The following is a 14426-nucleotide window of genomic DNA, read 5'->3' on the forward strand; positions in this document are numbered from 1 at the left end:
AAATACCTCCATATTGATTCACAGGAACCTTTGCCAGTATTTTTTTCATAGCTGTGAAGTACTCAACTGCACTGATCTTCCATAGTTCCCTTTTGCAGCCCTATAACAAAATATCAGTAATGAATTTACTAAATGCCACCTAATTGTATAACTCAAAGGATTAAAGTAGTAAATTCATGTTGTGCCATAAATTATACAATAAATTTTTTAAGAAAAAGCAAGTCATAATCTCTACATAAGCAGAGAAGAATAATAAAATAATAATAATGTATGAATAATAAGTGAATGGAGAGTATATGGAATAACAAATTATAAGAGAAGTGAGAATAAATATGAAATCAGATGTCTCAATTAGAATACATATAGAAACATGAAAATAATTCAAATACTTTCTGATTATATTATATGTTAATAGATTCAATTCTCCAGAAATAATATGATTTTTAACCTACATAAAAAGAGCAAAACTCAACTTTACACTGTTAAGAAATAACAATTTCCAGATATAAAGACATAAGAAAGTTTAAAGTGATGGAAAAGAAATACATGTAAAATGTGAAAGATTTATATGATCTTAAGAGAAATTTGGGAAATAAAAAAAGAGAAAAAGAAAAACATGTAAAAAAAACAAAAAACTGGTATATCTAAACAATATCAGAGGATGTAAATGAGATGTGAGTGTAGAAGCCATGGCTAAAAAGACATCTGCCCTCACTATAAAGGCAATGGTGTGCTGTTTAATGAATAAGAAATCTCCCTATCATAGCAGAGAATTACTTGTAGCATTAGCCAATTTCCACAGTGTAATTATGCCAATCATGGCTGATTTTAATCCACAACAATGGTGTCATTGATTTTGGAGTTGCAAACAGTTGTTAACAATCAGCTTGCAGCCAATGCAAACCAATTTCAGCACATCTTAAAGAGAAGAATCAGTTCACAAGAAGCAGAACATGATGCTAAATCAGTGTGTTATCAATAACCTAATATAAAAAATATATAAGCAAAAGTTGATGTATCTAAAATCAAAAAGACAAAACCACAATCATAATTATGTGACATATTCAGCATAGGATTTTTTACATATCATATGAGAGATGATTAAAAAGCAAACAAAAAATTAAAGATAAGGGATATTAACATTACAGGTAACAAGGTGGACCTTATCAACATATTAAAACTATATATGACCACTGAATGCATATTCACTTGAAGTTACAGAGTTGCCAAACTTATGGTAATTTTAAGAGAAACATCTCACTGTGCTCATGACTGCAATAAGAGGTTTTAGTGATTGTCACTTCAAGAAGTAAGCCCTATTGACAAATACCTCTAAGGCCTGTTTTATGTCTCTGTTCTTGAGGCTGGAGATGAAGGGATTCTGCATGGGAGTAACTAACTATTGCATTCACAACAGAAGCAATTATGTCTTTGTCATTTGAGTCCCAGGATGAGGAGAAAAAGTAAACACTAGCAAGTGTCCAGTAGTATAAAGACACCACAAGGAGATGGAAGCCACAGATGGAACAAACTTTTAAGTGTCTCTTGGTGGAAGAGACCCTCAGAACTGTGGTTCACATATGAATATATGATCACAAGATACTACTCAATGGCAGGATGAAAAGTGTACCTCCCATAGTAGAGACGACCAGCTCACTGTGGGATGGATCTAAACAGCTCAACTTCAGGAGGGCAGCAGGGTCACAAAAGAAGTGGGAGATGGTATTTTATGCACTGAAGGACAGTTGGACCAAGATGAGGGTGTGCAACATGGCATGGATACAACCAAGGAACCAGGACCCAGCTGCTAAGGAGACACACGGTTCCTGCCTCATGATGGTGCTGTAGTGGAGAGGTTGACAAATGGCCACATACCTGTCATGATCCATCACTGAGAGAAGAAACTTGTGAAGACAACCAAAAAGTGAGAAAAATATATCTGGGAAGTGCACCCTGCATAGGGGACAGATTGCTGCTGAGTTTGCCTGTTCATCAGCAAGTTAGGGACAGTGACAATTGAAAGGGAGACATCTGTGAGGGCCATGTGACTGAGGAAGAAAGATATGCAGGTGTGTCAGAGACCCTGAATTCATGATTGTGGCCACCACACTAGGTCACCCACTTTCTCATGGAGAAAAATAATGAATGCCTCCATTTCTTTTATGAAATAGTTTTGCCAAAGCAAGTGATGTATCCTCAACATTCACCATGATTCCTTTTGATGAAAAACTTCAAATTCATTTTTTTACTTTTTAGTCTACCATGTTTATGACACCAAGCTATTCATTGGACATAGAAGAATAAATTAAACATACAGGACCTCTTCCCTCAGGAGACTATCCCTCAAGGGCACACCTGACCTAGGACTAACTAATTTGGGAACATGAAGCCAGATTTTCTGTGTTATGATTTTGGTCCCACCACTTTCTTGCTGTAGCCCTTCGGATGCTAAATTTCTATGGCCTCAGATTGTGCTTCTATTATTTCAAGATGCCAAAGAGTTAACAAAATGATTGTAATTCATTAGGCATTAATATCTAAGAACACTTTCATGCATAAAATAAACACCAAAGCTTGCATGCATTATTTTTATGAGTATCTACATACCCCCCAAAATGTATCAAGTTCATGAATTTAATGAAATGGTATTATGAGGTGGTCTTCATAAAGCACAAAGAAGCTGACCTAAAATTTGTGTTAACTTATCTGAGCTCTCACACTCTTCAGGTGAGTTTCTGAGCTCATATCCTATCACTGGGGTAAGTTCCATTCTCCAACCTGTCTTAGTGCATGTTAATCTTCTTGCCAAGAAAGAAACCTTACTTTAGCGCCTATACCTCCATCCATTTCCATATACAACTGATACACAAGTTGTCTCAGATCTGGATATTCATCATTAGGAATATACTTGAGACCCGAGATGGGGTCTGAGAGATGAGAGATCCTGAAGGATTGGGGTGTCTCTTAGAAGTCAGTACCTGATTGATAAGCACTATTTTCAAATATTGATCTTCACAGTGATAATAACTGACAGTTAATGAACACAATGGCAGGCAAATATATTTTCTCCATGATTGCCTCACTGAACATTTCAAGAGTCCTAGGAGGAATGCTATTAAAAACGTCACTATTGGGAGTGCTTGCTGTAGCTCAGTGTGTTAAGAACCTAACAAGTATCCATGAGGATAGTGGTTGAAACCCAGGAATCCCTCATGTGTTAAGGGTCCAGGAGGGTGGCCATGAACTGCAGTGTAGGCTGAAGACAGGGATCAAATTTGGCATTGTTGTGGCTGTGGTGTAGGCCAGGAGCTGCAGTTCCAATTTGAACCCAAGCCAGGGAACTGACACATGTTGCAGGTGTGGTCCTAAAAAAATGAAAAAAATATAAAACTGCACTATCAACATTCTAAGAAGGACTAGGACATGAGCATGATCAGAGAATTAGTAACAGCTCTAGTCACATTTCTCTCCAATGTTTTTAAATATATACTGGAAGTTTTGCTTCTATGACTACTGTTTCTCCCTCTCTCTCTTTTTTTTTAGTATATACAACTATATATATTGTTATTATTTTTTTTAGTTAGACAAAAAGGCAGGACTTAAATAACTATTTCAGGATTTGAAGGAGTACTCCTGCTCAGATAATTATCCACACTCATATTCCTGCAGCCCTTCAGTTTGCCAATGGCTTTCCTATGTCTTCAATATCATTCAATCCATCATGTTTATTTCTGTCTGGGAAGCAGAGAACAGTGTTTCCCCCTGCATTTTACCAACAGGAGTAGTGAAGATGCTTAGACAATATCACATAGTTATTGAGCAGTGTAACCTAGTCATGGACATTGATTTTCTAATCATTTTTCACTGCAGAGACTCCACCCATTTCTATTTATGGGGGGTAAAGAGGCTAAGTTCAAATGTTAAAAGTGAAAAGGTAAAGGACAAAATATGCCTGGAAGAGGAACATGATATTAACACTGTGTAGGAATCTGTCAGTAGATGTTAACTCCAGACCAGGGAGTTGCCAGCGGTTATAAATTGACTCAGTTCATGGGACATAAGGAAGGAGCAGGGACTTGAAAATCCTGTCAAGAGCTTGCTTCTCCTTGAAGGCTGCTGGGACAAACTTAGCCCAGGATCTCACAAATCTCCTGCAGGAGTACCAGAGGTCCTAATGACACCCATGAGCTCTAATGTGATCAGACAGGAACAATACAGAATTAGTACTATGATTCCATCAGCACTGTGTGCAAAGAGGTGGGTGAGAAATAGCTCAGTAGTGAAGAGGAGACAGTGTGTGGCCTAGGGCTGGGGCCTTGAGAGAGACTATGGATCAGCTTAGTTTTCCTGTCTTCATATAAAACACATCCCCTGCAAAATAAGACATGGAGAGTCATGGGTTTGGGGCTCCATGAGGCTACAATTTGCTAAGTGCTTACAATGTTCCAAGCTTTTTAAGCACCTTACAGACAAGATCTGTCAGCAATTAGTATGATCCCATGTAAGAGCACTGGATGCTGAGAATCATGACATCCAAACCCAAGGACACCAAGCTACTAATAGGGGAAATTATAAAGATCTTATTGTCAAAGTACATGATTCTGGAATTGAGGATTTCATTTCTAAATGGATTGACCAAAATTGAAGCAGAATGTCAAAAATCCTGGGCTTCCAGGGGCCCTGCTGGAGTAGTCAAATCACAGAAAAATGGATGTCAACAACTCTGCAAAGTCAGGTTCATATGGAGCTGCTTGTGTAGATTTTGGTCTCAGACAGGTGGAAGGTAAAAAATGAGAGAATCTCTCTCTCTCTCTCTCTCTCACACACACACAAGCAGATATTATATCTCTTCTGTGATGAAATTCAGGTGTGGGTTTGCTACACAAAAGTACTCAATACTATCACAGACACACACTTGCTAGATTTCTCTGGCTTATACTCTCACTAGATAAATACAGTCAGAGTGTAAGTCAGCTTTACATAAATATATGTGAAATTCAAAAACAAAATACACATGTACAACACAGTTACACACACAGAACTGTCAACATCCTAGACCAGATGCATTGTTTACACAAGAAGTCATACATATATGCATCACTAGCAGTACACAAGGTCTTATACACAGCACACAAGCAGCAGGTTAATGTAAAATAAACACCCACTGAGGAAATGTCCAGGTGTCTGTTATCTCTGTATATCCTATTGTGTCTCAGTCAGTGTATTTGTCAGTTACATATACACACATAGACTCTTAAAACACAACACACACAGACATAAATACGCCTAACGTCTCTGATGGTCACACACACACTTACACATAAACACACATTCATGACTGGGGAAGTTCCTGGGCTCCCTCTGAGATATACCTGTGCTCTGAGTAAAAATAGCTTCTCCTACTTTCTATTACCTGAATCTTCACTTTTTGTCCAGAAGACCCAGGATCCAAAGAAAAAGAGCAAACCTTGGAGGCCTGAGGACTGTACAGACTCTCATGTTGGTTATTCAGCTTCAAAATGATGCACAAGGAGATCTTTTCTCCATCCTAAAGAAACCCCAGAGGGAATACCCCCTATGCCCCAAAGAGAGAAGCAGTCCACTGGGACAACTTCCCAACTCCTTCCTGGCTTCTTGGGAAGGAGGATGATTGGGGTCCAAAGGGGCTGAGCTGTACTCAGTTTCACAAGAGAAACTGTCCCTGATATCAGTGGTACCTTAAGCTTCTGGACAAGTCTCTGATAAGAAGTAGGAATGTCCCCATTGCCCATGGCCTCTGTGTCATCAGCACAGCTTCTCACAACAGCAGTGAATGGCACAGGCAGTTGAAGGGCTTCTGCAATTTCCCCAACACAGGTTTTCATTAGAACACAAAGGCTGTTAAAATGTGCATGTCTCCCCATTCCCCTGAAAGTATTTGTAGGGCACAGTCTATGCCTTGTTCAGGAGAAGGGGATTTGAATATAAAACTCTGGAAAAAAGACTCTGGGTACTTCCCCTACTAAGAAAGCATACTTGAGCAATATATCCAAGGCCACTGGGACTCAATTTCTAAAAAGAGGAAATAATAGTCATAGTCTTTCTGTGACTTTGAAGGATGATTAAATGAGCACCTAATGAAAGCTTACTAAATGTTAAGGTTTATTGTCTGTCTTTGTATCACTAGAGATCAGCTATGGCTCACAACAGGCAATTCTGATCGGTAACTGTTGAATGAATTATTCTCTTCATTCATTCACTCATTCCCTTAAGTAATCATTAAGGTTCCCACAAATGTAATACTGATATATTCTCTAGAGACATAGATAATAATATAATTAGGAATACTATCTTACAACACACATCCAAGTGGGTGGTAATGCAGGAAAGTAATTCAGGCAAAATGAATGGCAGGTAAATGGTGACAACTGCTGTAAAATGATGAGAATCATGCATGGAGCTAGGGAGACTCAAGAAGTTAAAAAAGACTGTATTTTTCCCATTTTATATTCTTGCCTCCTTTGTCAAAGATTAATTGATAAAAGGTGTCTTGGTTTATTTCTGGGTTCTCTATTCTGTTCCATTAGCCTTTGGGATGGATTAGTGATGGGATCCTGCTATGTAGCACTGGGAACTCTGCCTAGTCACTTACAATTGAATACTTAACATGAGAAAAAAATGTATACATGTATGTGTTACTGGGTCACCATGCCGTAGAGTAGAAAAATATATATATATGTATATATAAATACATGATAGAAAAAAATAAAAAAAGAAGTTAAAAAAATACCCCAGTGTTACAGGATTCCTTCCTAAAGAAACAGACACCCCTTCAATCAAATGGCTCTGGGTCTATAAACTAGTTTAACCACTGCACACCTATTAGACCAGCTAAAATTGAAAGGACTTCTGCTCTCAGTGTCATTAAAGATATGATTGAACTGGAACTCTCATACACTGCTCGAACATAGTTTGAACATTTTTTTTAATGGTAAACATTTACATAGCACATGACGAGGTATTTGTCTAAGTAAAAAGAATGTATATATTTATACATAGGTTTACACAAGTATGTTCATTAGAGCCTTAGGAAATAGCCATAAGCTGGAAACACCCCAAGTGTTCATCCATGGATTTACTGTTAGTAATGCATAGACTTACTATATAGCACAGGAAACTATACTCCACAATTTGTAGTAACATATCAGGAAAAAAATCTGATAAGAATATATTTGTCTGTTCGTGTATGTATATCTTATCACTTTGTTGTACACATGAAACAAACACAACCTTGTAAATGAACTGCATTTTGATTAAAAGTCTAATGAAAGTTTAAAAGAGATAAACAGAAACATTTTAAAAATTTAAAATAATTAAAAATTTTACAGTAATAAAAAAGTTAAAAGAAATTGTACATGTGCATTGATGGAACGGCCCTGGTATATCCATACAATGGAATGCTACTCAGCAATGCAAAGAATGAACTACTGATACATAGTAGAACATGAGTGCATCTAAAAATGCTTATGCTGAGTGAAAGACGTCAGCAAGAAAAGACTATACACTGTATGATTCCATCAAAATAAGCTTCTAGGAGATGAAAACTAATTCATGTGACAAAAACAGGTCTGTGGTTCCCTGGGGGACAGGTGGGAGGAGCACAGGGATGACAGGAGGGTAGACATCAGGGAGAATCACAATCTTGACAGCAGTGGTGGTAATTTCATGGATGTGTATATAGGTCAAAACTAGTCAAAGCATATACTTTATTTAAAATTTTTAAATTGTTTATTTACCCAATTCATTTTTTTCCACTGTATAGCATGGTGAAACAGTTACATATACATGTCTTTACATTGCTAAAACTGCAGGAATTTGCACATTATAAATCAACTATACATTTTAATTTTTTTAAAAAAATAGATGCAGACTATTTTTTTTAAATGTTTTAAAAAGTATAGTTGGGGAGTACCTGTCATAGCTCAGTGGTTAACAAATCCAACTGGGAACCATGAGGTTGCAGGTTAGATCCCTGGACTCGCTCAGTGGGTTAAGGATCCAACATGGCTGTGAGCTGTGGTGTAGGTCACAGTCATGACTCGGATCTGGCATTGCTGTGGCTCTGATGTAGGCTGGAGGCTACAGCTCTGATTAGACCCCTAGACTGGGAACCTCCATATTCCATGGGTACAGCCCTGGAAAAGACAAAAAGACTAAATAAATAAATAAATAAATAGTATAGTTTATTTATAATGTTGTGCAAGTATCTGGAGTATAGCAAAGTGACACCGTCATATATATGTATGTGTATTCACATAACTTTTCTTATATTATCTTCCATCCTGGTCTACCCAGGATGGGTATAGTTCTATACTAGACTGGGTATAGTTCACTGTGTGATACTGTAGGATCTCATTGATTATCCATTCTAAATGTGAGAGTTTTAATCTACTAACCCCAAACTCCCACTCTTCCTACAACTCCCTTTTGCCCTTGGCAACCACAAGTCTATGAGCATGCTTCTGTTGTATAGATAGTTCATTTGTGCTATATTTTAGATTCCACATATAAGTGTATCATATGATTTTTGTCTGTCTTACTTCATTTAGTATGAGACTACCTAGTTATATCATGTTGCTGCAAAGGGTATTCTTTCTTTTCTATAGCTGAGTAGTATTTCATTCTCTCTCTATAACACATCTTTGTATCTCTTCATGTCTTGATGGAAAGGTATGTTATTACCAAGTCCTAGCTATTGTGAGCAGTGCTTCTGTGGGCATAGTGGTGTATCTTTTTGAATTGTAGTTTTATCTGGATATATGCCCAGGAGGGGGATGGCTGGATCATATGGTGGTTCTGTATTTGGTTTTATGGGTCAAATGGTATATTTTAGCCATATGAAGTTTATTTTATGTCATTTATACCTCCAAAAATCAGGGTATTCTTAAAGAAACAATAAAATCAACTATAATGCTTAATTTTATATGTCAACTTGGTGAGACAACTTGGCTATTCAACTTGGAGATGCTGCAGCACCCAGACATTTGATCAAACTTAATTCTAGATGTTTCCATGAAGGTATCTTTGTGGGTGAGATTAACACTGTAATCTGCAGACTCTGAATAAAACAAACTGTCCTCCATAATGAGGCTTCTCATTATACAGTCATTTAAGGACCTTAAGAAAAAGAATGACCTCCCACAAAGAAGAGGCATTTCTGTCAGTAGCCTGCCTTCAGTCTCAAAACTGCAAATTTTCCCTGGGTTTTCAGCCTGCCAACCTACCCTTCAGACTTTACACTTGCTAGCTTCTACAATTATGTTAGCTAATTCTGTAAAATAAAACTCTCACTCTCTTGTTTCTTCTCTTTTGGACACCCTATATCATATGGAAATTCCCAGGCTAGGAACCATATCAGACCCACAGTAGCCACCTATGCCACTGCTGTGGCAATGGGATCCTTTAACCCACTGCAGAGACAACACAAAACCCTTAATGCCACAACTGGAACTCTTTTTTACACACACAAACACACCCTATTTTTTTTTCACTTCTCTGGGTAATCTTGACTAATATACCTACCATGACATCAGGTGCCCTATAAATCAAGCCCTCTGATATCTCTGAACTAATCACCCACCACCCCTCCACCACTTAGTCCTGAACAGCTACAGAGGCTCCATTATTGTCCCTGGGATAGGCCAGTCACCATCTCCCCTCAGAGTGTTTCTAGGTGCTGATCTCCATGCTTTTCCCAGGCAGCCCCATGGCTCACTTCCCAGTCCTTGCAACTGTCTTTGGATGTTACCTTCCCAATGAGCTCTACCTAGATTACAATGTGTTAAATTATGAACCCCACCCCAGAATTCTTGCTCCCCTATTCCACCTTTTTTTTGTTTTTGTAGGGGCAAATCCCCAGCATATGTAATCCCAAGCTAGGAGTGGAATCAAGTGTAGATTCTGGCCTATACCACAGCCACAGCAAGGCAGGAATGGAGATGGGTCTGTGACCTAAACCAGAGCTCACAGAAATGTTGGATCCTTAACCTGCTAAGTGAGGCCAGGTATTGATCCCTAGTCCTCATGGAGACTTAACTGGTTCATTACCACTGAGCCATGACAGGAATTTCTGCTCCCCCCTTTTTATGCCTCCTTATATTCACAGAAGTTTTTACTTATGAAAAACATAGAATTTGTATATTTCCTAGACATAGAAACCCATCTTCCATAGAACTTTCATCCCAGGGAAGAAACAAAGACAATTTTTAAAATGAGTTAAGTTTAGGATGTCTTAGAAGGTTAAAACCATCTATGGAAAAAAAGGGGAAGGATGAGCTGGATCAGAGGTGCTTGAAAGTAACCTCTACAAGGGTATACATTTTTTTTAACTTGTATACTCAAAACATAGAACATTGCCTGGCACATGGTAGTCATGCACTAGATATTTTTGGGTGCATAAATTATAAATTCATGCATTTAGCTTTTTCATATTAGAAGTGATATATCTGGAGAAAAGACAACCCTCATTTCCTGGACTAAAATTAATACAATAGCTATAGACTGTTCTCAATACAAACATCCAATTTAAGTGGGGGGGGGATTTAGTCTTCCTGGAATGAGGAAATTGGATAATTGGATTGACTACTCTGTGCTCCCCTATTTTCAAAAGCACAAATTAAAGTTTAATTAGGTTTAGCAAACCATCAAAAGTACTTTATTAACTTGATACTGCAATCACAAGATAAGCATTTTGAACTTTACTAAAACAAAACATTAGAATCTTAACTGAATGTTTGTAGTGTTGGAAGGCAAGAAGCCAAGACATGGAATCAACCCAAATGCCCATCAACAGAGGAATGATAAAGAAGATGTGGTGCATATATATAATGGAATACTACTCAGCCATAAGAAGAATAAAATAATGCCATTTGTAGCAACATGGATGGAGCTACAGATTATCATACTAAACGAAGTAAACCAGACAGTGAAAAATGTACATCATATGATATTGCTTATTTTATTGCTAATTTTTTTTTCTAAAAAAATGATGTGGGGAGTTTCCATTGTGACACAATGGAAATTAATCCAACTAGTATCCATGAGGATGTGGGTTCAATCCTTGACTTTGTTCATTGGCTCAGGGATCCAGCATTGCCCTGAGCTGTGGTATAGGTTACTGATGTAGCTTGGATTTGGCCTTGCTGTGGCTGTGGTGTAGGCCAGCAGCTGTAGTTCTGATTGAACTCCTAGGCTGGGAATTTCCACGTGCCTTGGGTGCTGCCCTAAAAGCACAAATGAACCTATACACAGAACTGATATAGAAAAACAGATATAGAAAACAAACTTATTGGTTACCTAAAGGGAAAGGGGGAATGAACAAATTATGAGTTTGGGATAAGCATATACACACTGCTGTATATATAATAGATAACTAACAGGACCAATTGTATAACCATGGAACAGTACTCAATATTTTGTGATAACATATAAGGGAAAACAACCTGAAAATATATTTATATATACTATATATTATATAAAAAACTTAATCACTTTGCACTACACCTGAAACACCACATTGTAAGACAAATGTACTTCTAAATAATTAATTAAACAATTTAAAAAGCAATGCCCAAGAATAGATTATCACAATAAAATCAAAAACATATATACTTCAAAAAATTTGTAAGAAGTAAAATGTAATTATAACATAATACATTGAAAAAAATTTAAACATACTAGCATGTATACACAAAGATATTGGTGTTTTGAATACCATCAAAGTTGAATGTATATTGTGGGTAATGTCATATTTAGGGTATGGAAAAATAAATGGAAAAGAGATATGACTAAAGGGGAAGAGATTGATCCTCCAACAATGACAATTTAAAGGACAGTGAGGAAAGTGATAGAGACATGGTGACCAAGGCACCATTTTTAAGGCATTTATAACAATGTCAGTGAGTAAATAAGAACTTGGTTAGGTGATACTCACTTTACAAAAACGTTACTGTTTCTGAAAAGAATCCCCAGAGCCAATATCATGTCTCTGTTTCTCAGGCTGTAGATGAAAGGGTTCAGCATGGGGGTGACCACTGTGTACATCATGGAAGCAATGATGTTTTTGTCATGGGACTGTCCTGATGAGGAGGGAAGGTACACTGCCATAATTGTCCCATAAAATAGAGACACAACTGAGAGGTGGGAGCCACAGGTGGACAAGCCTTTGCAGATCCCTTTAGTAGAGGGGATCTTCAGGATTGAGACACCAATGTGGCCATAAGAGACCAGGATGCCACTCAATGGCAAAATGAGAAATGCAGACCCTAGAGTGAATATGGCCAGCTCATTGAGAGAAGTGTCTGAGCAGGACAGCTTAAGCAGGGAAGAAAGGTCACAGAAGAAGTGGGGGATGATGTTGTCAGCACAGAAGGACAGTTGAGCCAGGAGGAGGGTATGGGTCAGTGCATAGGCACAGGAGAGGAGCCAGGAGCCAACCAATAGACGAAAACACCTATCTTCCCTCATGATGATGGTGTAGCGTAAAGGGTGACAAATGGCCACATACCTGTCATAGGCCATCACTGCAAGAAGTAAGTTATCAATGGAGGCAAAAAATATGAAAAAATACACCTGTGTTACACACGCTGTATAGGGGATGGATTGATCCTGGGTCTGCATGTTCATCAGCATCTTAGGGACAGTGACAGATGAAAAGGAGACATCCGTGAGGGCCAAGTGGCTGAGGAAGAAGTACATGGGGGTGTGGAGGCGAGGGTCCAGCCTGTTGAGCAGGACGATGAGCAGGTTCCCCAGCACAGTGGTCAGGTACATGCCCAGGAATAGGGCAAAGAAGATGCCCTGCTGCTCTGGCCAGATGGGGAGCCCCAGGAGGAGGAACTTGGATATGTGGCTCTGGTTCTCCCTCCTCATGCTCCTCTCCTGTCTGCTAGTGAAGGAGGGGAGTGGGAAATATCAGAGACATTGAAGCCACAATCATGGCCACCACACCAGTGTCTCTCATTTTCTCATGGAGAAAATAAATAACTGCCTACAATTCTTTTATGACCTAGTGTTGCCAAAGCAAGTGACACGCCATCAACATGATTCCTTTTGATGAAAACCAGAGCATATTCTTTCTTTATTGTTTTTAATCAACTGTGTTTCTGACACTACCCTACTAAATGGACATAACAGATTAAATAGAGCCTATGGGACCTCTTCTCTCATGATTAAATGATTGAGGACACATCTGACAAAGGACAAACTAAATGAACCTGAAACAAGATTTTCTACTTTATGAATTTGGTCCCACAACTTTCTTGCTGTTGGACTTGGGATGCTAAATCTCTCTTGGCCTCAGGTTTTTCCTCTATAATGTGAAGATGCCAATATTGCACATTCATAGAGTTAACACAGAGAATTCTCATTCATTAGGCATTAATATTTAAGAACACTGTCCTGCATAAAATAAACACTAAAAATAGCATAGTTGAATTGAATGAAAGAATCTGCATACACCCTCCCCCCCCAAAATTATAAAGTTCAGGAATATAATAAAGCAGTACTATGATGTGGTCTGCTTAAAGGATCAAGAAACTGACCTAAAATTCATGTTAGCCTCTCTGAGCTCTCACACTCTCCAGGTGAGTTTCTGAGCTCATATCTTATCACTGGGGTAAGTTCTCTGGTGGAATTTGTCTTAATGCAAGTTTATCATCTTACCAAGAATGAAAACTTACTTCAGTGCATGGACCTCCATCTATCTCCATCTACATGGCTCAGATCTGGATATTCATCAGTAGGAAGACACCTAAGACCTGAGATGGGGTCTGAAAGCTGAGGGATCCTGAAGGATTGGGGTTTCTCTTAGAAATCAGTGAACTGAATGACCAGCACTATTTCAAATATTGATCTTCATACTGATATAAGAGTTAATGATCATAATGGCAGACAAATACATTTTTTCATGATTGCCTCACTGCATTTTTCAATAATCAAAGGAGCTGGGATTTCTTGTTATGTCTCAGCATGATAAGGATCCTAGACTTTGTCACTTTGAGGATATGGGATTGACCTCAGTGGGTTAAGAATCCAGTGATGCTGCAAGTGATGGCATAGGTTACAGATGCAGCTCAGATTTGACCCATAGCCTCAGAACTTCCTGGTGTGGCTTTAAAAAAGAAAAATAAATAAACAAAAGTTTATCAACAACATACTCAGAACAAATACAAAACTTGGATGATTATAGAGTTGGTAACTGCTACAATCACAATTTTCTCCCATTTTATTAAAAATATATTGAAATATTTGCTCCTATGACTGTACAGTTCCTCCCTCCCTTTAGTTAGACAATAGGCAGGACCTGAAGAACTATTTCAGGATTTAAAGGCGTGCTCCTGATCATATAATTGTCTACACATATTCCTGCAGCTGCGGGGAGCCAAGAA

General features: G+C 38.2%; 2 protein-coding genes across 5 annotated transcripts in view; both read right to left on the minus strand.

Annotated features, from left to right (window-relative positions):
• The window catches only part of LOC146407216 (olfactory receptor 1N2-like), a 204885-nt gene that overhangs the window by 146277 nt on the left and 44182 nt on the right, over positions 1–14426 (minus strand). The window lies entirely within an intron of this gene.
• On the minus strand, positions 11782–13363 carry LOC110258945 (olfactory receptor 1J4-like). The gene has a single exon (XM_085012598.1). It carries the CDS (start codon positions 12907–12909, stop codon positions 11968–11970), a length of 942 nt encoding a protein of 313 aa, XP_084868724.1. The 5' UTR covers positions 12910–13363; the 3' UTR covers positions 11782–11967.

This window comes from Sus scrofa, chromosome 1, assembly GCF_054392235.1.
Source record: "Sus scrofa isolate SSC_HxYL_T2T_F1_AM1 chromosome 1, Sscrofa_HxYL_maternal_Yorkshire_Landrace_v2.0, whole genome shotgun sequence".
Taxonomy (NCBI): domain Eukaryota; kingdom Metazoa; phylum Chordata; class Mammalia; order Artiodactyla; family Suidae; genus Sus; species Sus scrofa.